Genomic DNA, 24,166 nt, shown 5'->3' with positions numbered 1-24,166 from the left:
TTTAGGCTCTGTTTCCTGAGTTGCCCTGTTGTGTTGTTCCCTGAGTGCTTTCCCTTCATGGCTTTTACCCCCTGTGTGCCCCTCTGTGTATTCATGAGCCCTCGTCCCCTTTCGTGTTTATTCCGTGTCTCCCCTGCCCGTTATGTTGGTGTTCTACTCGTGCTCTCTCTCCTCCTGTCTGAACCTCTGTACTTCCTGTTTCACCTCTCCCGTCAGTGTTGTGTTCACTCCTGCCATGTCCCGTGATTATTATCAGTGTCACCTGTGTTCCCCGTGTGCTCCCACTTCCCTCGTTAACCCTCTGTGTATTTATGTCTGCGTCTCCCTCAGTTCTGTGTCGCGTTCTCCCTCATGTTGTGTGGATCTTCCTGTGTCTTCCTGCGAGTGTTAGTTTACTTTTTCCCAGTTAGTTCTGTATTTCCTGTATTCTGCCGTGCCAGCATTAAAGCTGTGTTTCTCGAGTTCATCCCCGTGTCTATGAGTTTTTGCATTTGGGTCCTCATCCTGCCTGCCACACAGCGACCCTTGACACGGGTAGTGTTAGAACCAGTGGACAGAAACACACACACACCACACACAGACAGGGATCTCTAATTTAGAGGAAGCTCTTTAATTAAAACTCTTTGGAGAATTTCCTTAAAGAGGATGTTTGGTTTTGATTTTATTTTTGAGCCCTTTAATGTGCGTTTGTGCACTGTAGGAAGACAGGCAGGGTTTGTAAATGTAAGAAGATTTTTTACATAATACAATATAATCAAGTGTGCCTTATATTCAAGTGTTCATATATTTCAACATAACCAAGCTTATTGTTAAAGAGAACAATGATGTATTCCTTACTTCAGTGTGTGAGATGTCAGATAAGCATGATATATTTCTGTATTCGTTATTTCAGAGTGCGTGGGTGTGAAGTCAGATAAGCACTGAGCTAACGTCTAACCTCTCTCCAACTTCTCAGAGAAGAGGAAGTACTATGTAACCTGCTTTGCCCTATAAATAAAGCAAGCAAGCCTGCAATCGGTGTGTGTGTCTTCTCAGGGACATTCACCCGTGCGCACGTTCTTAAAACTCTCTGAGTTGGTCTGTAGTGTCTTATTTCTCTTACTTGTGATAGAACAAATGTGTACCCCTGACAGTAAACTTTACAACTTTCAATACAGTTTCTATTCAAATCACATCTTATCTATCATTGTGTGGTGCCTTCTCTGCTGATCCTTTCAAGGCTCCATAGTCTTACCTAGAACTTTCTGATACTAGTCCAAAGTTGTCGAGACAATATTTTAATGCGTATCTCATATTATTTAATTGTAATACCTGTTACACTATTGTGGGCATACTCAACCCATGGGAGTTGCTCACTCCAAGTTGTCTGATTGGTGGATGCCAAGCACCGGAGGCCCGCCTCGAGTTCCTGATTGGCCCGTTCTTTCTGGCCATTAGTCTGAGGGTGGAAACCAGAGGAGAGACTGACCTGCACTCCGAGGGCGTTGCAGAATGCTTTCCAGACCCGTGATGTGAACTGCGGCCCCCTATCAGAGACGATGTCCGTGGGGATTCCGTGAAGGCGAAAGACATGGTTAATCAGGAGTCGAGCTATTTCTAAAGCACTGGGGAGCTTGGGGAGGGGGACAAAGTGAGCAGCTTTCGAAAAACGATCAATGACAGTAAGGATGACTGAGTTACCTGATGAGGAAGGGAGGCCCGTGATGAAGTCCATTGCAATGTGTGACCACGGGCGGCCAGGGGTCGGTAGAGGTTGGAGAAGGCCGGAAGATGGCTGATTGACGCTCTTGTTTTGAGCGCATGTAGGAGGGGCAGCAATGTATTCGCGGACGTCCTTAGCTGAAGACGGCCACCAGGCGAAGCGTTGGAGGAAGGTAATGGTGCGGTGGACCCCAGGGTGGCAGGTGAACTTGGCCGTGTGAGCCCAATGCAAAACTCGTGATCTGACAGTAGAGGGAACAAAGAGTAGGCCCGGGGGACCCATACCCGTACAGGGTCCGGTTCCGTTCGTTGGGCCTCTCGAATAGCTGACTCAATCTCCCAGGTTTTTGCCCCGACAACACACGTGGAAGGAAGAATGGGGGCGTCCTGAGCAGCGTCTTCGGAGGTGGGAAATTGGCGTGAGAGGGAATCGGGTTTGACATTACGAGAGCCGGGTCTGTAGGTGATTGTGAATTGGAATCTGGTGAGAAACAGAGGCCACCTAGCTTGCCTGGTGTTGAGTCGTTTTGCGGACCGGATGTATTCCAAGTTTTTGTGGTCCGTCCAAACCACGAACGGGCAGCTCCCTCCAACCAGTGATGCCACTCTTCTAAGGCCAGCTTGATGGCCAATAGCTCTCAGTTCCCCACATCATAAGTATCAGAAGTAAGCACAAGGATGAAGCTTACCGCCTTGTCGCTGGGAGAGCACCGCCCCCACTCCTGCGTCCGAGGCATCCACCTCCATCAACGAAGGGTTGACTGAGATCAGGTTGGATGAGGATGGGTGCAGAGGCAAAGCGCTCCTTCAGGCAAGAGAAAGCCTGGCGAGCCGGTTCATCCCAGCGGAAGGGGACCTTGGGTGAGGTGAGACGAGTCAGGGGTAGAGCGAGCTGGCTATAGTTGCGGATGAAACCGCGATAAAAGTTAGCGAAACCCAAGAAACTCTGAAGCTGCTTGCGATGGGATGGAGTGGGCCAGTTTAACACAGCCTGAACTTTGGAGGGGTCCGCTCTCAGGTTACCTTGTTCAATGACATAGCCCAGGAAAGAGACTGTGGAACTCACATTTTTCCCCCTTCACGAAGAGACGGTTTTCCAGGAGGTGTTGGAGGACCTGCCTGACATGGCATTCGTGTTCAGAGACAGAATGAGAGAAAATGAGGATGTCATCCAGATAAACGAAAAGGAAGTGGTTAATGAAGACGTCGTTTACCAGGGCCTGAAAAACAGCTGGGGCATTGGTGAGACCAAACGGCATGACAAGATATTCAAAATGACCAAGGTGAGTGTTGAAGGCTGCTTTCCATTCACCCCCCTCCCTTATTCTTACCAAATAGTAGGTGTTGTGCGGGTCCAGCTTAGTGAAGATGGTGGCCCCCTGAAGGAGCTCAAAGGCAGAATTTAAAAGAGTGAGTGGATATTTATTCTTCACTGAGATGTTGTTAAGGCCCTGATAATCAATACAAGGTCGGAAGCTCTTGTCTTTCTTGGCAACAAAGAAGAAGCCGGCGGCCACAGAAGATGACGAGGGGCGAATGAGACCTGCGGTGAGTGATTCGTTGATGTATTTTTCTATACTTTCACGTTCGGGCTGAGACAGACTGTATAGGCGGCTGGTAGGGAGAGGTGCACCTGGAAGAAGATCAATGCCGCAGTCATACGGCTAATGCGGAGGAAGCGAGCGTGCTCTATCCTTGCAAAACACTTGTTTGAGATCATGGTAGACGGGTGGCACGGAGGAGAGGTCCGGCGGCTTGGAGAGAAAAGAATTGGTTAGCGGTTCGGAAGAGGGGGTGGCAGCTTTAAGACAGGACATGTGACAATCCTCCCCCCCCACCCCACAATGCTCTCCTTTTTCCAATCGATAACAGGGTTATGTTGATGCAACCAACGGTAACCCAGAACTAGTGGCATGAGCGGAGCTTGAAACACATACAGCTGTATAGTCTGGGAATGATTGCCAGAGAGAGTCAGTAAAACGGGCTCAGTGATATGAGTGATGTTAGGAAGCCGCTGGCCACTGAGGGCGGTGACTTGGAGTGACTGTGGCAGAGGCTCGGAGTTCAGATTTAATCGTCGGGCCAGCGAAGCATCAATAAAGTTCTGTTCCGCCCCTGAATCGATTAGAGCCTTAAGAGGGTGGACCTGAAGCTGCACCGTTAATTTAGCTGCTGGCATGAGCCGTGGAGGAGATTGTGAACTAGAGACCTCGCCCACCTGAATTCTCCTCTCTACTGCGGCCTTTTGGCAGAGACGGGCAAACATTGGCAACATGACCCTTACGGCCGCAATAGAAACACTCACCGGCCCTCCACCGACGGTGCCTTTCCTCGAGTGAAAGGCGAGAGCGACCCAGCTGCATAGGTTGCTCACCCTCCTCCATGTTGTGCGACTCCGAATCTCTTCCGCCACTCGTAGCGCTTCCGCCCGATGCTGCTTCGCTGTGTCCCAGAGACATCTGGGAAACGTAGTCCTCAGTTCTGCGGCGCACACGTAAATGCCCGTCCACCTTTACACACAACGTTATCACATCAGACAAAGTTTTAGATAACTCTCTTATCACTAGTTTGCCCTTTAACTCATCACACACGTTGTTCAACAAAGTACTTATCAATGCTGGCTGCCCCCACCCGGTCTCTTCGGCCAACGTCCAGAACAAAATGAAGTATTCCGCCATACTTCGTCTTCCCTGCTTAAGATTTAGTAAATGGTGAGATGCTGCATCAGCGCCAGTACCTCTCTCAATCACACATTTAAATTTAGCAAGAAAATCCTTGTACGAGATGCTGGCGTCAGTTCTCAAAACAGCTTGAGCCCAGTTTAAAGCCGGTCTGTCACGGTCTTGGTGGCAGACCGTGGGGGGATGTTGGAGAAAGGACCCAAACGCTGGACTTAGTGGAATGAGCAGTGGGTTTATTTACAGTGAGGTAAATGTACACCATACAATAAATCTCCAAAGTGCTCCCTCGACTCCCGTGACGTGTCTTCCCCTAAGTGCTGGTATCTCGTGCTCTCTGCCCTGTGCCTTCGCACACCCCGTGTGTCTTGCAGTCCTGTGTTCCGCTGTCCTCCTGAGAAAAAACGACAGACACAGCCATTATGGCACCAACTCCAGCAGGCATACACTGACCAGCACTATCAACACTGACATGGAGTCTAACTCAACGATCCTGCGCTGGAGGAAGCTCCATCGCTCTGTTAAGTAGCTCCCCCGACGAGCCCAATCAGAAGCAGGTGTGTGAGAACCTAGGCGTGACCGGCAGCCGGCAGGGCCACGCCCATCAGGCCTGCAGGTGGCTGTCCTTCATTCTTCAGTCACACCCGCAGACACCCACACACCCACACCAGCATGGAACACAAGAGCACAGTGCAGCAAACATACATCCAATACACTAATAACAATAATAATAACAATAACAATAATGGTTCACACTGTTCACGAACCCCGAGTCCCCGGAACCGGGTCCGTGACACGGTCTGCGTAAGAGCTGGACAAAAAAGGCAATCTTAGCCTCGTCAGTTTCATATGTCCTCCGCAACTGTCTAAACTGCATTGTTATTTGGGTCAGAAAACCGGCACACTTGTGAAACTCACCCGCAAAGGTTTCCGGTGTTGGCAAAGCTCGCGCCGGGGGCTCCAAGCGAGTGGGATGAGGCGAAGCCAAAGGCCCGGGTGCTGGAGGCTCAGAAGCCGGTAACTGTGAGGAGACAGAGGGAGGAGAGGCTGCTGGGCTTACCAGGGGTACGCGCTGAGCAAGGGCCTGCATTAGAGTGGCCAACTGCTGATTGATGAGCTGCAGCATTTGTTCGTGGCGTTCCAAAACCTCCTCGGCCGGGAGGACGCGCTGCTGGGCGGCAGAGTCCGCTGAGTCCATATTCTGGCTGGATCGTTATATTAAGGTTCAATGCAGGGGACTCAAACGCGGGACTCCTGAATCAGCTGAACACAAGGGAAATCCAAGGGGGAAATCACTCAAGATGGCGGCGCGTGAACAACGCGAGGCTCAGTGTCTCTCCAGAATCTGCTATTTAGCGGTTTTTTATCTACTTTTAACCGGATTATTCGTCCAGAATTGCTGTGCGATCGTAAACAAAGGCGAGGTAGGCGCGGAGGGCTACGGGCTGAGCTAAAGCTAACACCACACCGGCTGCCTTTACCCAGTATTTTCCTCGCCAATGTCCGTTCTCTGGCAAACAAAATGGATGAGATACGGCTCTCCATCACTAACAACAGACGGATTATGGACTCAAATGTCATGTTTTTCACCGAAACATGGTTGAACAACAGCTGCCCGGACAATGCTATCGAGTTAGCAGGACGCCACACACACCGAGCCGACAGGCTAGCAGATGACTCCGGCAAGACCAGAGGTGGAGGTTTGTGCATTTATATTAACAATGCTTGGTGCATGAACTCCACTACTACTGAGAGTCACTGCTCACCTAATGCGGAGTTTTTAATGGTCAAATGCGGACCGTATTATCTCCCCAGAGAGCTCACTTCGATCATACTCACTGCCGTGTATATCCCCCCCGACGCTAATGCTAGGTTGGCCATGAAAGAACTTTCTGCAGCCATTAACAAACACCAGAATAAACACCCCGAGGCTGCTTTTATTGTTGCTGGCGACTTCAACCACACCAACTTAAAGTCAGTCCTCCCCAGATTCCACCAACATGTCTCCTGCCACACCAGAGGAGACAAGACTTTAGACCAGGGGTGCTCACACTTTTTCCGCATGTGAGCTACTTATAAAATGACCAAGTCAAAATGATCTACCCACTACAAAAATCCAAAACATATACTTATTTATAAATATATTGAGGATTCTTTATATCTACCGCAATATCCAATATTTCACAACACAATTAACTATGTAAATTTTTTGTCATTACCTGAGTTTACTCTGATGACTTGCACTGAATTGAATCAGCCAGGGATGCATAGTCCGGACAGTAGCTGCTGACGGCCAGGTTTAAGAGAAAAAACCGAGAGCTAAAAATTGGAGTTAACTCGCTGACTAGCTTGTCAGTTTTACTACACTTCGCGCCGCTGTTTGCGCATGCGCAGCGACCTAAGCGTCAGAAAAAATCTGATGTCATCTGACTGGCTTCCCTGTATCAATCAAGTGACGGGATGGATGATAGGCTGGCATCTATTTTTTTAATGCCATGCAATCTACCAATACTACCTTTGCGATCGACTGGTCGATCGCGATCGACGTATTGAGCACCCCTGCTTTAGACCATGTGTATTCCAACCTGGCTGGAGCCTACAAAGCCACACCCCTCCCCCACATTGGACAATCGGACCATCTCTCCCTGTTCCTTACACCTAGGTATTCACTACTCATCCAACGTGTGAAACCTGCTGTGAGGACAATTAAAGTGTGGCCAGAGGGGACAGAGGCAGTGCTCCAGGACAGATTTAAAAACACAGACTGGAATATGTTCACCCACACAGACCTGGACCAGTACGCCTCATCTGTACTGGATTACATCTCCGAAACCACAGACAGTGTCACCACCCAGAAACGGATCACCATGTACCCCAACCAGAAGCCTTGGATGAACCGGGATGTTCGTCTCCTCCTGAAGGCCCGCAACACTGCCTTTAGGTCAGGAGATGCACACGCCTACAGCACAGCCAGGGCTAATCTAAAGAAGGGCATCAAAAAAGCCAAACACCATTACAAAAAGAAGGTAGAAGAACACTTCTCCAACTCCAACCCCCGACGAATGTGGCAAGGACTCCAGACCATTACAGACTACAGGACCACCAAACCCTCCCCCGCATCCTCTGATGTCTCCTTCCTCAACGAGCTCAACAACTTTTATGCTCGTTTTGAGCGAGGGAACCCCACAACCACAACCAAAGCAGACATGACGCCAGACCACCAACCTCTGACTCTCTCCCCCACCGATGTAGGAGCGGTGCTGAGCAGGATCAATGTCCACAAGGCTGCAGGTCCTGATGGCATCCCCGGGCGTGTTCTCAGAGCGTGTTCTGGGGAGCTTGCAGGAGTGCTCACAGACATATTCAATCTGTCCTTGGCCCACGCTGTGGTACCGGCCTGCTTCAAATCCACCTCCATCGTCCCGATACCCAAAAACTCCAACCCATCTTGCCTCAATGACTACCGCCCAGTAGCACTCACCCCCATCATCACTAAGTGCTTAGAGCAGCTGGTCCTAGCACACTTCAAATCCTGTCTCCCCCCCACCCTGGACCCCCACCAATTCGCATAGCGCCAGAACAGGAGCACAGAGGATGCAGTCTCCATCGCACTGCACTCTGTCCTCTCACACCTGGACAACAACAACACCTACGCCAGAATGCTGTTTATAGACTTCAGTTCAGCATTCAATACAATCCACCCCTCACAACTCATCAGGAAACTGACAGACATGGGCATCAGTTCCCTCATCTGCAAATGGTTACTGGACTTCCTGACCAACCGCCCCCAACATGTCCGGCTGGATAACCACTGCTCATCTACCATCACAATGAACACCGGTGTACCACAAGGCTGTGTGATGAGCCCTTTCCTCTACTCCCTCTTCACCCACGACTGCAGACCTGCTGATGGTTCCAACACCATCATTAAGTTTGCAGATGACACCACGGTGATTGGCCTCATCAGTGACAACGATGAGGCCGCCTACAGGGAGGAGGTGGATCGTCTGGCTGAGTGGTGCGACACAAACAACCTGCTGCTTAACACCGAGAAGACCAAGGAGCTCATCGTGGACTACAGGAGGAATGCTGACCCACATCCACCCATCCACATTAAGGGGACGGCTGTGGAGCGTGTGAGCAGCTTCAAGTTCCTGGGAGTCCACATCTCCGAGGATCTCACCTGGACGACCAACTGCTCCAAGCTGGTCAAGAAGGCTCACCAGCGCCTCTTCTTCTTGAGGACTCTGAGGAAGAACCACCTGTCCTCAGACATCCTGGTGAACTTCTATCGTTGCACCATCGAGAGCATCCTGACCAACTGTATAACAGTCTGGTACGGGAACTGCTCTGCCTCGGACCGGAAGGCGTTGCAGAGGGTCGTGAAAACTGCCCAGCGCATCGCCGGAGCACCACTTCCTGCCATAAAAGACATCTACAGGAAGCGGTGTCTGAAAAGGGCTGGGAAAATCATCAAAGACCCCAGTCACCCATCACATGGACTCTTCACCCTCCTGCCCTCTGGGAGGCGCCACAGGAGCCTCCGGACTAAGACCACCAGGTACCGGAACAGCTTCTTCCCCACAGCTGTCAGACTCCTGAACTCTGCCTCCTGACATCTGACCCACGTTAAACTCATGGACTGAACATACACACACACAATGGACAACTGTACCCTCAAACACACAATAATAACATGGAGTGAACCACCACTCACAACCACTAGCACTTTATATAGCCTCTGTAGAAACTATCTACACCCTCACCTTATCTTAACTGCACTACTGTATAGCTCTGTGTAAATAATCATTCTGTACATTCAATAATCTTTAATCCTACAACTGTTTACAACTTGCATAGTTCCCATTTCTGTATAGCTGTATATCTCAGATTTCTGTAAAGTTATTTATTTCATATTCTGTATAGTTTTTCATATTTATATCCTGTTCATAGCTTGTACTCACTACAGCCTGTACATACTTAGTTATAGAATATTCACAACATACTTCATACCGTGTACATTATAACATACCATAATAGACCCATTTCTGTAATATACTTACATATCTATACTATTGCTAATATATATTGTAATATACCTATATCACTAAAGCACTTCTGGATGGATGCAAACTGCATTTCGTTGCCCTGTACCTGTGCATGTGCAATGACAATAAAGTTGAATTCTATTCTATTCTATTCTATTCTATACTCGCTCTTCAACTCTCCACATACATGACAGCAGTCCTTCTTTTCACACTTGACACACAGATTCACACGGGAAAGGTAATCCAGGGGCTCTGTAGATAAGGAGACAGGAATGAGAACAAAAGACACTTGACTTATCTTGAGCTGTAGCTTGACTTTCACTGACGCGTGGCAGACAAAGATCCAGCGAAGACCAGCAGTCACCTCCTGGCTTAAATGCCGTTCACCTTGATGGGCATCAGATGTGTTCTTTTCTGTGGGTGTGGGCGTGGGCCGAGGGCGTGAACCCACAATGAGTTCTTCCCCGGTGATGGAGAGGAGGAGAGAGAGAGAGCACGAGAGAGAGAAAAAGACAGAAAAGGCCGATCAGCATCTCGCCGATCCCCCAGGCCGTGACACTTGGGGCAGGAACTCGTCTCTGACCTGAAGTGGGCCCTCCACCCTTTTCCGGCTGAGGACCATGGCCTCAGATTTGGAGGTGCTGATTCTCATTCCCACTGCTTCAAACTCAGCTGTGAACCGTTCCAAAGCAAGCAGAAGGCCATCACCCGATGAAGCCAACAGAACCACAAACTAGAGATGAGATTCTGAGAACACCCACAAAGAGCTTTCGGACGTAGCTTTGCCACTGCTCCAGGTGGCTCTGCACAGAGTGGAGAGCTACATTGATGGCATCTTCTATGGATCTGTTCGCATAATTTGCAAACTGGTAATCACTGGTCTGATCCACAATGAAGACGAGTCAACGTATAGACCAGCTGTTCCACTGTTGCAGTCAGAACCACCAGGACCCGACTGTGGACGTGACAGTGAACCTTCAGACTCGCCCTAACTATACTTAAAAATAGAGTACTTACCATGGATCACGTCAGATTCCTAGGACCCACCTTTCCACGCGATCTGAAGTGGTCCCCACATATAGACTCTATCCAGAAGAAGGCCCAGCAGAGGTTATGGTTCCTGCAGCAACTCAGAATTTACAACCTGATCTCTGAGACCATGGTTTTATGCAAAAAAACTTTTGATTTACTCTTTTCTGGGCTGGAGGAAAAGGGGGTGATCGTGGTGCAACGAGAAGGTTACATGACTCTGCAGAAAATTGGAGAGGTACCTGGGATCGAATCTTTCCATTGTGGAATAGGAAAGGTAGAGAGTGAGCAGGCGGCAGAGTAACAGGTAAGTAGCAGGTAACAGGTGCAAACAAGTCTTTTTTCCACAGAGTTACTAAGAGGCAAAGACAAAACAACATTCACAAGAACTTCTTACTGTCTTACTAGTGACTTCAGCAAACGTCAGAGAGCCTGATCATTATCACTGAAGCAACAATGATCTGACTGGACTACGAAAGACTACAAACGAAAAACAGAAGAAAACCACAACAAGCCCTGGACAATTATGTTTAATTGGCATAAATGTAAAAAAATCCTAACAGTATTATGAAGAAAGCATTTTTTTTAATAAAGGTGTAAAACGTTTGAATATTTCTTTTTCAAGAACCTGCAGGTTTGTTTTATTATGTGTTTAGTACATGATACATATTAAATCCCCTGTGATTTTCCAAAGCTGTGAGCTTTCATTCCAGATCAATGATTGGCTGGTTTTAAATCCCAGCTCACATGTTGCTGTTATCTGTACCTGATAGAGGAGAGAGGAGAACAGATACAGTGAGAGACTTGGCTTCACTTAGGTCTCTCAATCACAATGAATAATGTTTCTGTAATAACAATGTTTTTTCTTTCAGGTTTCAATGAAACAATCAGTCACAGGTTTGTTCTCTTTTTCCTCAGTTTGTTGTGTTACTGCATCATTTGCCTCGTCAATGTTTCTCTCATTGTGATCATCATCTTGGACAGCAACCTCCATGAATCAATGTATATTCTACTCTGTGTCTTTTGCATCAATGCACTTTATGGAACAGCAGGTTTCTACCCTAAATTTCTCTGGGATCTCCTCTCTGATGTTCATCTCATCTCATATTACGGTTGCCTTATTCAGACTCAGGTGATTTATTCTTTTGTCTGCGGCGAACTGTCGATTCTTGCACTCATGGCATATGACAGATATGTGGCCATATGTCAGCCACTGAAGTACCACTCTATCATGTCAAAGCAAAGAGTCATTAGGTTTGCATGTTTTTTGTGGTTCACAACTTTCTGCATTGTGGCTACGAATGCCTTTCTAACATCCAGACTGAAGTTATGCAGCCCGTATCTTTCCACACTCTTCTGTGTGAACTGGATTATTGTTCAACTCGCTTGTTTTCCAGCACAAACTATAGTTAATGGCATATTTGCAAATATTACAATAATTATTTATTTGCTTCATGGTGTTTTTATAGTTTGGTCCTATATGTATATCATTCAAACATGTGTAAAGTCTATAGAAAACAGGGCAAAGTTCATGCAAACATGTGTCCCACATCTCATCTCATTATTTACTTTTGTTGTGGCAATACTTACTGATATTATAAGTATGCGACTGGGTTCGAAAGAGTTGCCTCGGACCTTTCAAAACTTTGTAGCATTAGAGTTTCTTGTCATTCCTCCTATTATGAATCCTCTGATTTACGGTTTCAAACTGACCAAAATTCGAAAAAGATTTTATAGTGTTGTTATTTTAAAAATAACTAAATTTTGTTTTATTCGATCAGAAAATAGTTTCACACACAGCTAAGTGTCACACCCATTGTTTGACATCCATTTTAAAATAAGTCCAAAATTTTTTTTTATTTTTACTGAAATTTGTGTTTTATTTGGAGTTGTCTGAAAACATGTCTATTGATGTGAGCGGATATGAAGTTTTATCATTTATCTGCATTTCCCAGATGATTTACATTTTGTATATGTCTTTGCACTAAATGTATTTTTGATGGTCACCTGCCTAATTACCAAAAAAACACTGATATGTAGAAAGGCTTTAAATTTCACTCTCTTTCTTCTCATTACCGTTCAAGGAAATAACAGGCACCGTGGAGACTGCACATGTGAAAAGGATTAAAAGACAAACTGTTTTAGATGTGGCAGCACTATCAGAGTGTCAATCTATTTTGATATTATGCTGTCTTATAAATCTGATCCACAACCACATGGATGTGAAGCAGTTTTAGTAGTTTTCTCAGTTTATCCTCTTTTTCTTTAACACTTATTGAAACAGTCAGAGGTTTTAGCAACTGGACCACTTTTAGAATTTCTGTTTAATCAAACATGAAAGTCTGTTTTTACTTAACACTTGTACAATTAGGTAGTGACCGAAAGAACGAGATCGCGGATACAAGCGGCAGAAATGAGCTTCCTCCGAAGGGTGGCTGGCCTCTCCCTTAGAGATAGGGTGAGAAGTTCGGCCATCCGGGAGGGGCTCAGAGTAGAGCAGCTGCTGCTCCACATCGAAAGGAGCCAGCTGAGGTGGTTCGGGCATCTGACAAGGATGCCCCCTGGGCGCCTCCTGGGTGAGGTGTTCCAGGCATGTCCCACCGGGAGGAGGCCCCGGTGCAGACCCAGGACACGCTGGAGAGATTATATCTCTCGGCTGGCCTGGGAACACCTTGGTATTCCCCCGGATAAGCTGGAGGAGGTGGCTGGGGAGAGGGAGGTCTGGGCCTCTTTGCTTAGGCTGCTGCCCCCGCGACCCGGCCCCGGACAAAGCGGATGAAGATGGATGGATGGATGGACTTGTACAATTAAATGGCTTTTCCATTGTTTGAAGGATTGAAAATTGAAGCTGAACATTTACAGTGCAAATCAGTTTTTCTACATGATAATGTGTTTGTTTTTACTGTATTAAGTAAAAAGAAATGAGAAACCTGTTAAACAGTAAGAAATAAATGTGTACAATTGCAAAAAAAAAAAAAAGAAGTTCTGGTAGCTCATTTCTCAGCAGCAAGTGAGGCCAAGAAGCACCACATCCAAAACTACCAGCAAAGGCCTCCCCAATAGGCGTGTTCTCTCCCTGCTGTTCTTGACCCTCTAAACTGATTGACTAGAATGTCTTTTATTGTCACTATAAACATGTACAAAGAGATTCAGAGCATCTCCTACCCAGTGCAGACATGTGGGAAAAGAAGAAAGGGGGGTGAGGTGCACAGTTCCGTGGCACTGTATACATATGAGCAGGTCAATATCAAAAAATATCAAATATCCAAATACTGGAAAAAAACAATTGTCTATATTTACAGTGGGGTATTTGACATAAATTAAATATTGCACAGTGGTGGTAGTGGTTGTATATTCTGTGTATAGAGGAGAGGCTTGAATTGGGGGGTGAAACTGTGTCATCGGTTCACGTGTGAGTTCAGGGTACTCATGGTTTTTGCAAAGGAACTGTTCCTAAGTCTGTCAGTGTTTGTGCTGATGCACCTGTAGCGCTTCCCTGAGGGAAGTAGATCGAACAGGTCAAAACCTGGGTGGCAGCTGCCCTTGATGATGTTTGTTGCTCTGTTGAGGCAGTGGGTGAAACAATTGTCTGCCAAGGAGGGGAGAGGGCAGCCAATAATCTTCTGTGCTGCCTTGATTACACTGTGAAGCTTCACTCTGTTCCCATCTGGTCAGCTGCCGTACCTTACTTTGATGCAGTATGTCAGCAGGCTGTCAATGGACGAGCAGTAGAAGACCAGCAGCAGGTTGGAGTCCAGTTTGTGCTTCCTGGGAAACTGGAAGGTGTGGACCCTCTCCAACCATTACTGTTTATGTATCGGGGGCCTAAGTCAGTGCTTTGCCACCTGAAGTTGACAATGATCTCTTTGGTTTTTATAATGGTCAGTGCTAGTTTTTTTTCTCTGAACACTATGATGTCAACTTCAGGACTTCCTCTCTGTAGGCTGCCTTGTCTCCCTTTGAGATAAGTCTGACTAATGTGGTGTCTTCAGCAAACTTGATGATGATGTTGTTGTTGTGGGTCGAACTGCAGTCTTAGGTTTAGAGACAATACAGGAGGGGGCTCAGCACACAGCCTTGTGGGGAGCCAGTGCTCAGCATGTGAGTGGAGGAGAGATAGGGGTCAAGTCTTACAGTCTGGGGCCGGTTGGTGAGAAAGTCAAAGGCCAAGAGTGACCAGTTTGGTGAAGAGGATATCCGGGATGATTGTATAGAAAGCTGAGCTGTAATCCAGAAAGAGCATCCATCCATCCATCTGCTTATCCGGGGCCAGGTCACAGGGCCCGCAGCCCTAGCAGAGAAGCCCAGACCTCCCTCTCCTCAGCCACTTCCTCCAACTTGTCTGGGGGAACACCAAGGCATTCCCAGGGCAGCTGAGAGATAAAATCTCTCTAGTGTGTCCCAGGTCTGCCTCGGGGCCTCCTCCTGGTGGGACATGCCCGGAGGTGCCCAGGATGCCCGAACAACCTCAACTGGCTTCGCTTAATGTGGAGGAGCAGCTGCTCTACTCTGAGCCCCTTCCGGAAGACTGAACTTCTCACCCTATCTCTAAGGGAGAGGCCAGCCACCCTTGAGAGGAAGCCCATTTCTGCCGCTTGTATCCGCAATCTCGTTCTTTCGGTCACTACCCACAGCTCATGACCATAGGGGAGGGGAGGGACGTAGATCGACCAGTAAATTGCGAGCTTCGCTTTTACACTCAGCTCTCTCTTCACCACAACAGACTGGTATATCATCCATATCACTGCAGCCACAGCACCAATCTGTCTTTCGATCTCACGTCTCTCGTCACTCATAAACAAGACCCCGAGATACTTAAACTTGGGGCAGGAACTCGTCCCTGACCTGAAGTGGGCCCTCCACCCTTTTCCGGCTGAGGACCATGGCCTCAGATTTGGAGGTGCTGATTCTCATTCCCACTGCTTCACACTCAGCTGTGAACCGTTCCAAAGCGAGCAGAAGGCCATCACCTGATGAAGCCAACAGAACCACAAACTAGAGATGAGATTCTGACAAACCCCACAAAGAGCTTTCTGACGTAGCTTTGCCACTGCTCCAGGTGGCTCAGCACAGAGTGGAGAGCTACGTTGATGGCATCTTCTGTGGATCTGTTTGCATGATTTGCAAACTGGTAATCACTGGTCTGATCCACAATGACGATGAGTCCGCATACAGACAGGACGTGGACCAGCTGTTCCACTGTTGCAGTCAGAACCATCCGGACCAAACTGTGGAGGTGACAGTGAACCTTCAGACTCACCCTAACTATCCTTTAAATAGAGTACTTACCGTGGATCACTTCAAATTCCTAGGACCCACCTTTCCACACAGTCTGAAGTGGTCCCCACATATAGACTCTATCCAGAAGAAGGCCCAGCAGAGGTTGTGGTTCCTGCAGCAACTCAGAATTTGCAACCTGATCTCTGAGACCATGGTTTTACGCAAAAAAACTTTTGATTTACTCTTTTCTGGGCTGGAGGAAAAGGGGGTGATCGTGGTGCAACGATAAGGTTACATGACTCTGCAGAAAATTGGAGAGGTACCTGGGATGGAATCTTTCCATTGTGGAATAGGAAAGGTAGAGAGTGAGCAGGTGGCAGAGTAACAGGTAAGTAGTAGGTAACAGGTGCAAACAAGTCTTTTTTCCACAGAGTTACTAAGAGGCAAAGACAAAGCAACATTCACAAGAACATCTTACTGTCTTTCTAGTGACTTCAGCAAACGTCAGAGAGCCTGATCATTATCACTGAAGCAACAACGATCTGACTGGACTACGAAAGACTACAAACGAAAAACAGAAGAAAACCACAACAAGCCCTGGACAATTATGTTTAATTGGCATAAATGCCTCTCTGTGAATCGCTACCTTATCGTGGTGGAGGGGTTTGTGTGTCCCAGGGATCCCAGGGGCTATGTTGTCTGGGGGCTTTTGCTACCTGGTAGGGTCTCCCATGGCAAATTGGTCCTGGGTGAGGGACCAGACAAAGAGAGATTCAGAAGACCCTTATGAAGAGAACATCGAGGGAACAGTTTACCCTTCCCGGGATAGGGTTACCGGGGCCCCGCCCTGGAGCCAGGCCCGGGGAGGGTGCCCGAGGGCGAGCGTCTGGTGGCCAGGCCTTAGTCCATGGGGCCCGGCCAGGCACAGCCCGAAGAGGAGACATGGGCCCATCCTCTCGCAGAACCACCACCCGCAGTGGGCGCCATAGGGGTCGGGTGCATTGTGTGCCGGGTGGGGATATGGAATGTCACCTCTCTGGTGGGGAAGGAGCCTGAGTTAGTGCGTGAGGTTGAGAGGTACCAGCTAGATATAGTCGGGCTCACCTCTACACATGGCTTGGGCTCTGGAACCAGTCTCCTGGAGAGGGGCTGGACTCTGTCTCAGTCTGGAGTTGCCCCTGGTGAGAGGCGGCGGGCTGGGGTGGGTATTCTAATATCCCCTCGGCTTGCTGCCAGTATGTTGGGGGTTTTTCCCGGTGGATGAGAGGCTTTGTTCCCTGCGCCTTAGGGTCGGGGAACGGGTCCTGACTGTCATCTGCGCTTATGCGCCGAGTGGCAGTTCAGAGTACCCAGCCTTCTTAGAGTCCCTGGGACGGGTGCTGGAAGGTGCTCCACCTGGAGACTCTGTTGTCCTGCTGGGAGACTTCAATGCTCACGTGGGTAACGACAGCGAGACCTGGAGGGGCGTGATTGGGAGGAACGGTCTCCCTGATCTGAACCTGAGTGGTGTTTTGTTATTGGACTTCTGTGCAAATCACAGTTTGGCCATAACGAACACCTTGTTCGAACATAAGAGTGTCCATAAGTGCACATGGCACCAGGACGCTCTAGGCTGCAGGTCGATGATCGATTTTGTAATCGTATCACCAGACCTGTGACCATATGTTCTGGACACTCGGGTAAAGAGAGGGGCTGAGCTGTCAACTGATCACCACCTGGTGGTGAGTTGGATAAGGTGGCGGGGGAGGATGCTGGACAGACCCGGTGCACCTAAACGCATAGTGAGGGTGTGCTGGGAACGTCTGGCAGAGGCCCCAGTCCGCGAGATCTTCAACGCACACCTCCAGCAGAGCTTCAACAGCATTCCGAGGGAGACTGGGGACATTGAGTCCAAATGGACCATTGTTGGGAGATTTTGAGTTTTGTGTCATGTTTATTTTGTAGCTTCATTTAAAGGAAGAAGAGCTTATGAGTTGTACAACTGCAGAATAGGGAAGTGAGACATTGCGTGCAGAGAATATGTGCTATGACCGTTAAATGCCTTTTTTCTGTTTCAACAGATAAGCTAACGGTCCCTCCTTTTAAGGAGTTGTTATTGAGTTCTATACATGCCACACCTATTGTTGTGAAAGCTGTTTGAGTATAAAATAAAGGATGTACTGATGCCCCGCGTGATTCCTCTGTGACACATCTAGTGCACACGTTAGTGCAGAACAGATCGGATCGTGTCAGGGCATCGCCCATGTACATGCAATATCTTTGAGTCTGTGTTTCTTGCCTCCTAAGAGTTTTTTCCTCACAACCATGTTCAGCGTCTCCATTGACGAAGCTGCAGCATTGAGCTGTGGCTGCAAGGTGGTTGGTGCCTGCCGTGGTGGTAATCCCTGAACCAAATGGTGGACACCAGAGGTGAAGGGAGCCACCAGGCTGAAGAAGGAGTCCTATCGGGCTTGGTTAGCCTGTGGGACTCCAGAGGAAGCCGACAGGTATCGACAGGCCAAGCGGAATGCGGCTCGAGCAGTGGCTGAAGCAAAAACTTGGGTGTGGGAGGAGTTCGGAGAGGCCATGGAAAAAGACCTTCGGACAGCCTCGAAGAGATTCTGGCAAACCGTCAGGCATCTCAGGAGGGGAAAGCGGTGCTCTACCTGCACTGTGTATAGTGCTGTCGGAGCGCTGCTGACGTCGACTGAGAAAATGGTCAGGCGGTGGAAGGAATACTTCGAGGACCTCCTTAATCCCACTGACACGTCTTCCAAGGAGGAAGCAGAGTCTGGGGATGAGGGGAATGACCCGCCAATTTCCAGGGGCGAGGTCACTGAGGCATATTAAACAACTCCTTGGTGGAAGAGCCCCTGGTGTTGATGAGGTCTGCCCCGAGTTCCTGAAGGCTCTGGACGTTGTAGGGCTGTCCTGGTTGACACGCCTCTACAATGTTGCGTGGATATCAGGGGCAGTACCCCTGGACTGGCAGAACGGGGTGGTGGTCCCCATCTTTAAGAAGGGAGACCGGAGGGTGTGTTCCAACTACAGGGGGATCACACTCCTCAGCCTCCCTGGGAAAGTCTATGCCAGGGTGCTGGAAAGGAGAGTTCGTCCGCTAGTCGAACCTCGGATACAGGAGGAACAATGCGGTTTTCGTCCTGGTCGCGGAACACTGGACCAGCTCTTTATCCTCTCAAGGATACTTGAGGGTGCATGGGAGTTTGCCCAACCAGTCTACATGTGTTTTGTGTACTTGGAGAAGGCATTCGACCGTGTCCCTCAGGGTGTCCTGTGGGAGGTGTTGCGGGAGTATGGGGTGTCTGGCCCATTGCTACGGGCCATTCGATCCCTATACAACCGTTGCAAGAGCTTGGTTCGCATTGCCGGCAATAAGTCGGACTCGTTCCCGGTGGGTGATGGGCTCCGCCAGGGCTGCCCTTTGTCACCGGTTCTGTTCATAATTTTTATGGACAGGATTTCTAGGCGCAGCCAAGTGGAGGAGGGCTTACAGTTTGGTGGCCTAAGAATCTCATCTCTGCTTTTTGCGGATGATGTGGTTCTGTTGGCTTCATCAGGTGGGGGCCTCCAGCTCGCACTGGAACGGTTCGCAGCCGAGTGTGAAGCAGCGGGAATGAGCATCAGCACCTCCAAATCTGAGGCCATGGTTCTCAGCCGGAAAAGGGTGGAGGGCCCACTCCGGGTCGGGGATGAGTTCCTGCCCCAAGTGGAGGAGTTCAAGTATCTCGGGGTGTTGTTCGCGAGTGATGGGAGAAGGGAGCCGGAGATCAACAGACGGATTGGGGCTGCAGCTGCAGTAATGCGGACGCTGCACCGGTCCGTCATGGTGAAGAGAGAGCTGAGTGTAAAAGTGAAGCTCTCAATTTACCGGTCGATCTACGTCCCTACCCTCCCGTATTGGCCACGAGCTGTGGGTAGTGACCGAAAGAACGAGATCGCGGATACAAGTGGCAGAAATGAGCTTCCTCCGAAGTGTGGCTGGCCTCTCCCTTAGAGATAGGGTGAGAAGTTCGGCCATCTGGGAGGGGCTCAGAGTAGAGCTGCTGCTCCACATCGAAAGGAGCCAGCTGAGGTGGTTCGGGCATCTGACAAGGATGCCTCCTGGGCGCCTCCTGGGTGAGGTGTTCCAGGCATGTCCCACCGGGAGGAGGCCCCGGGGCAGACCCAGGACACGCTGGAGAGATTATATCTCTCAGCTGGCCTGGGAACGCCTTGGTGTTCCCCCGGATAAGCTGGAGGAGGTGGCTGGGGAGAGGGAGGTCTGGGCCTCTCTGCTTAGGCTGCTGCCCCCTGTGACCCGGCCTCGGATAAAGCGGATGAAGATGGATGGATGGCATAAATGTAAGAAATTCCTAACAGTATTATGAAGAAAGCATTTTTTTAATAAAGTTGTAAAACTTTTTAATAATTCTTTTTCAAGAACCTGCAGGTGCGTTATATTATGTGTTTAGTACATGATACATATTAACCCTTTAAGACTTAACATAGAACCAAGTCCGCCAGAGCTTATATTATATTTTTACAAGTTGTAGTGCCATTTGTGGGAGCATTTCAAGTTGCTATACATCAATACAACCATTATAGCCCAAATTGTAATAATATGTATGCATTATGTGCATAGTAATTACATAAATTGCAAAAGGTGCAATAAACTACAAAAAAATTGAAAATCGTTTTTGTTTTTTTTAACATATATTTCTAGTTAGAGAAGTTTAAGAGGCTTATCCCTCAAAACTTTAAATACAAAAAATTTGCACAAAATAGTTTCCCGCCAAGGGAAATTTATTTTGAGTGTCTTCATAGTTTTATTTTTGAAATACACCAGTTTTTATATACTGCAGGAAAAACGAAAATAAATATTATAGTGTAAATTTACAAAACAGCAGCATATGCATCAAAATAAACTATGTCCAACAGTGCAATATGAGTCCTAAGCATTCGAGAAACAACACAGAAAGTCATAAAGTCAAAGATAACTTTTAAAAACACCAGTATAGGCTCATGAGGCCCTGATGGTAAAAAAGTACATTTCCGCGAAAATGACGTCACTTCTGATTTCGGGAAGGTAATGGCGGGCATGCGAAAGTTCGCGCTGACGTCTATTCCAACGTAGGAAATGCAGTTTTTTGCAAAGCTATATGTGGAAGGAAACCGTGACCTAGGACAAGCTGATGGCATAAGATGTAAGTACAACTCCTCCGGTTTCATATGCAAAAAAATTTATTGCGCTAGCTTACGTGGTTGCAGTGATACCGGGATTTAAAAATAGTTATGCAAAACAGAGCGTGCCCGCTCCCACCGGTTTTAAAGAGTTAAATCCCTTGTGATCTTCCAAAGCTGTGAGCTTTCATTCCAGATCAATGATTGGCTGGTTTGAAATCCCAGCTCACGTTGCTGTTATCTGTACCTGATAGAGGAGAGAGGAGAACAGATACAGTGAGAGACTAGGCTTCACTTAGGTCTCTCAATCACAATGAATAATGTTTCTGTAATAACAATGTTTTTTCTTTCAGGTTTCAATGAAACAGTCAGTCACAGGTTTGTTCTCTTTTTCCTCAGTTTGTTGTGTTACTGCATCATTTGCCTCGTCAATGTTTCTCTCATTGTGATCATCATCTTGGACAGCAACCTCCATGAATCAATGTATATTCTACTCTGTGTCGTTTGCATCAATGCACTTTATGGAACAGCAGGTTTCTTTCCCAAATTTCTCTGGGCTCTCCTCTCTGATGTTCATCTCATCTCATATTACGGTTGCCTTATTCAGACTCAGGTGATTTATTCTTTTGTCTGCGGTGAACTGTCGATTCTTGCACTCATGGCATATGACAGATATGTGGCCATATGTAAGCCCCTGAAGTACCACTCTATCATGTCAAAGCAAATAGTCATTAGGTTTGCATGTTTTTTGTGGTTCACAAATTTCTGCATTGTGGCTGTGAATGTCTTTCTAACATCCAGACTGAAGTTATGCAGCCCGTATATTTCCAGACTCTTCTGTGTGAACTGGAGTATTGTTCAACTCGCTTGTTTTCCAGCACAAACTATAGTTAATGGCATATTTGCAAATATTACAATAATTATTTATTTGCTTCATGGTGTTTTTATAGTTTGGTCCTATATGTATATCATTCAAACATGTGTAAAGTCTATAGAAAACAGGGCAAAGTTCATGCAAACATGTGTCCCACATCTCATCTCATTATTTACTTTTGTTGTGGCAATACTTACTGATATTATAAGTATGCGACTGGGTTCGAAAGAATTGCCTCAGACCCTTCAAAACTTTGTAGCATTAGAGTTTCTTGTCATTCCTCCTATTATGAATCCTCTGATTTACGGTTTCAAACTGACCAAAATTCGAAAAAAAATTTATAGTGTTGTTATTTTAAAAAGAACTAATTTTTGTTTTATTCGATCAGAAAATAGTTTCACACACAGCTAAGTGTCACACCCATTGTTTGACATCCATTTTAAAATAAGTCCAAAAAAATGTTTAATTTTTACTGAAATTTGTGTTTTATTTGGAGTTGTCTGAAAACATGTCTATTGATGTGAGCGGATATGACGTTTTATTATTTATCTGCATTTCCCAGATGATTTACATTTTGTAGATGTCTTTGCACTAAATGTATTTTTGATGGTCACCTGCCTAATTACCAAAAAAAAACCCCACTGATATGTAGGAAGGCTGTAAATTTCACTCTCTTTCTTCTCATTACTGTTCAAGGAAATAACAGGCACCATGGAGACTGCACATGTGAAAAGGATTAAAGGACAAACTGTTTTAGATGTGGCAGCACTATCAGAGTGTCAATCTATTTTGATATTATGCTGTCTTATAAATCTGATCCACAACCACATGGATGTGAAGCAGTTTTAGTAGTTTTCTCAGTTTTATCCTCTTTTTCTTTAACACTTATTGAAACAGTCAGAGGTTTTAGCAACTGGACCAGTTTTAGAATTTCTGCTTAATCAAACACACACTATAAATACACATACCAGTAATCAGGGGTTGAGAAACAGGAGGGAAACACACCTGGGGGACATAACAGCTGACGAGGTAAGGGAAACGTAAATAGAACACACTGACATAAGACAGAGACCTTCAAAGTAAAACAGGAAACACATACACGTAATGACACAGACTCAGAAACGCAGACTGGACACAGAGATACACGGGCAGAAAGAAAAGAACACTAACCGAGGAAGAACAGAACCAAAATTACAATAATAGAAAACACAAAACGCTGGGTCAAAAGGACCCAGATTCATGACAGATTGACTAGAATGGCTTTTATTGTCACTATACACATGTACAAAGAGATTCAGAGCATCTCCTACCCAGTGCAGACATGTGGGGAAAGAAGAAAGGGGGGTGAGGTGCACAGTTCTGTGGCACTGTATACATATGAGCAGTTCAATATCAAATATACAAATATTGGAAAAAATAAATAGTCTATATTTACAGTGGGGTATTTTGACATAAATTAAATATTGCACAGTGGTGGTAGTGTTTGTATATTCTGTGTATAGAGGAGAGGCTTGAATTGGGGGGGGAAACTGTGTCGTCGATTCATGTGTGAGTTCAGGGTGCTCATGGCTTTTGCAAAGGAACTGTTTCTAAGTCTATCAGTGTTTGTGCTGATGCACCTGTAGCGCTTCCCTGAGGGAAGCATGTCGAACAGGTCAAAACCTGGGTGGGAGCTGCCCTTGATGATGTTTGTTGCTCTGTTGAGGCAGCGGGTGAAATAAATGTCTGACAAGGAGGAGAGAGGGCAGCCAATAATCTTCTGTGCTGCCTTGATTACACTGTGAAGCTTCACTCTGTTCCCATCTGGTCAGCTGCCGTACCTTACTTTGATGCAGTATGTAAGCAGGCTGTCAATGGACGAGCAGTAGAAGATCAGCAGCAGGTTGGAGTCCAGTTTGTGCTTCCTGGGAAACCGGAAGGTGTGGACCCTCTCCAACCATCACTGTTGATGTATTGGGGGCCTAAGTCAGTGCTGTGCCACCTGAAGTCGACAATGATCTCTTTGATTTTCATAATGGTCAGTGCTTGTTTTTTCTCTGAACACTATGATGTCAACTGGGGGTGGCTGTAGCTCAGGTGGTAGAGCAGATCGGAAGGTTGGTGGTTCGATTCCTGGCTTCCCCTAGTCTACATGCCAAATATCCTTGGGCAAGATACTAACCCCAAATTGCTCTCCGATGCATCCATCGGAGTATGAATGCGTGTGAATGTTAGCTATAAAAGCACTTAGAAAAATGTGCTTGTGCGAATGGGTGAATGCAAAAGTTGTGTAAAGCGCTTTGAGTGGACTGAACTTCTCACCCTATCTCTAAGAGAGAGGCCAGCCATCCTTCGGAGGAAGCACATTTCTGCCGCTTGTATCCGAAATCTCGTTCTTTCGGTCACTACCCACAGCTCATGACTATAGTGGAGGGGAGGGACGTAAATCGACCAGTAAATTGAGAGCTTCGCTTTTA

General features: G+C 47.2%; 2 protein-coding genes across 2 annotated transcripts; both read left to right on the top strand.

Moving 5' to 3' along the window:
- Positions 1-11,270: 11,270 nt before the first annotated feature.
- Positions 11,271-12,260, top strand: LOC146691332 (olfactory receptor 2K2-like). Its single transcript, XM_085435405.1, has one exon. The coding sequence runs from the start codon at positions 11,289-11,291 to the stop codon at positions 12,258-12,260; it is 972 nt and encodes a 323-aa protein (XP_085291531.1). The 5' UTR covers positions 11,271-11,288.
- Positions 12,261-21,149: 8,889 nt separating this feature from the next.
- Positions 21,150-22,426, top strand: LOC146691331 (olfactory receptor 2K2-like). Its single transcript, XM_085435404.1, has one exon. The coding sequence runs from the start codon at positions 21,150-21,152 to the stop codon at positions 22,119-22,121; it is 972 nt and encodes a 323-aa protein (XP_085291530.1). The 3' UTR covers positions 22,122-22,426.
- Positions 22,427-24,166: the final 1,740 nt, after the last annotated feature.

The sequence above is a fragment of the Copadichromis virginalis genome, linkage group LG16 (assembly GCF_057382275.1).
Source record: "Copadichromis virginalis isolate Kocher_CV1m ecotype Utaka linkage group LG16, C_Virginalis_male_GT1.1, whole genome shotgun sequence".
Taxonomy (NCBI): domain Eukaryota; kingdom Metazoa; phylum Chordata; class Actinopteri; order Cichliformes; family Cichlidae; genus Copadichromis; species Copadichromis virginalis.
Note: the sequence above shows the minus strand (reverse complement) of the source record. Positions and strands in the feature narration are given on the sequence as shown.

Bases quoted from the DNA above. Each gene is read 5' to 3' on its own strand.
- LOC146691331 (XM_085435404.1), top strand. From the start codon at position 21,150: ATGAATAATGTTTCTGTAATAACAATGTTTTTTCTTTCAGGTTTCAAT.
- LOC146691332 (XM_085435405.1), top strand. From the start codon at position 11,289: ATGAATAATGTTTCTGTAATAACAATGTTTTTTCTTTCAGGTTTCAAT.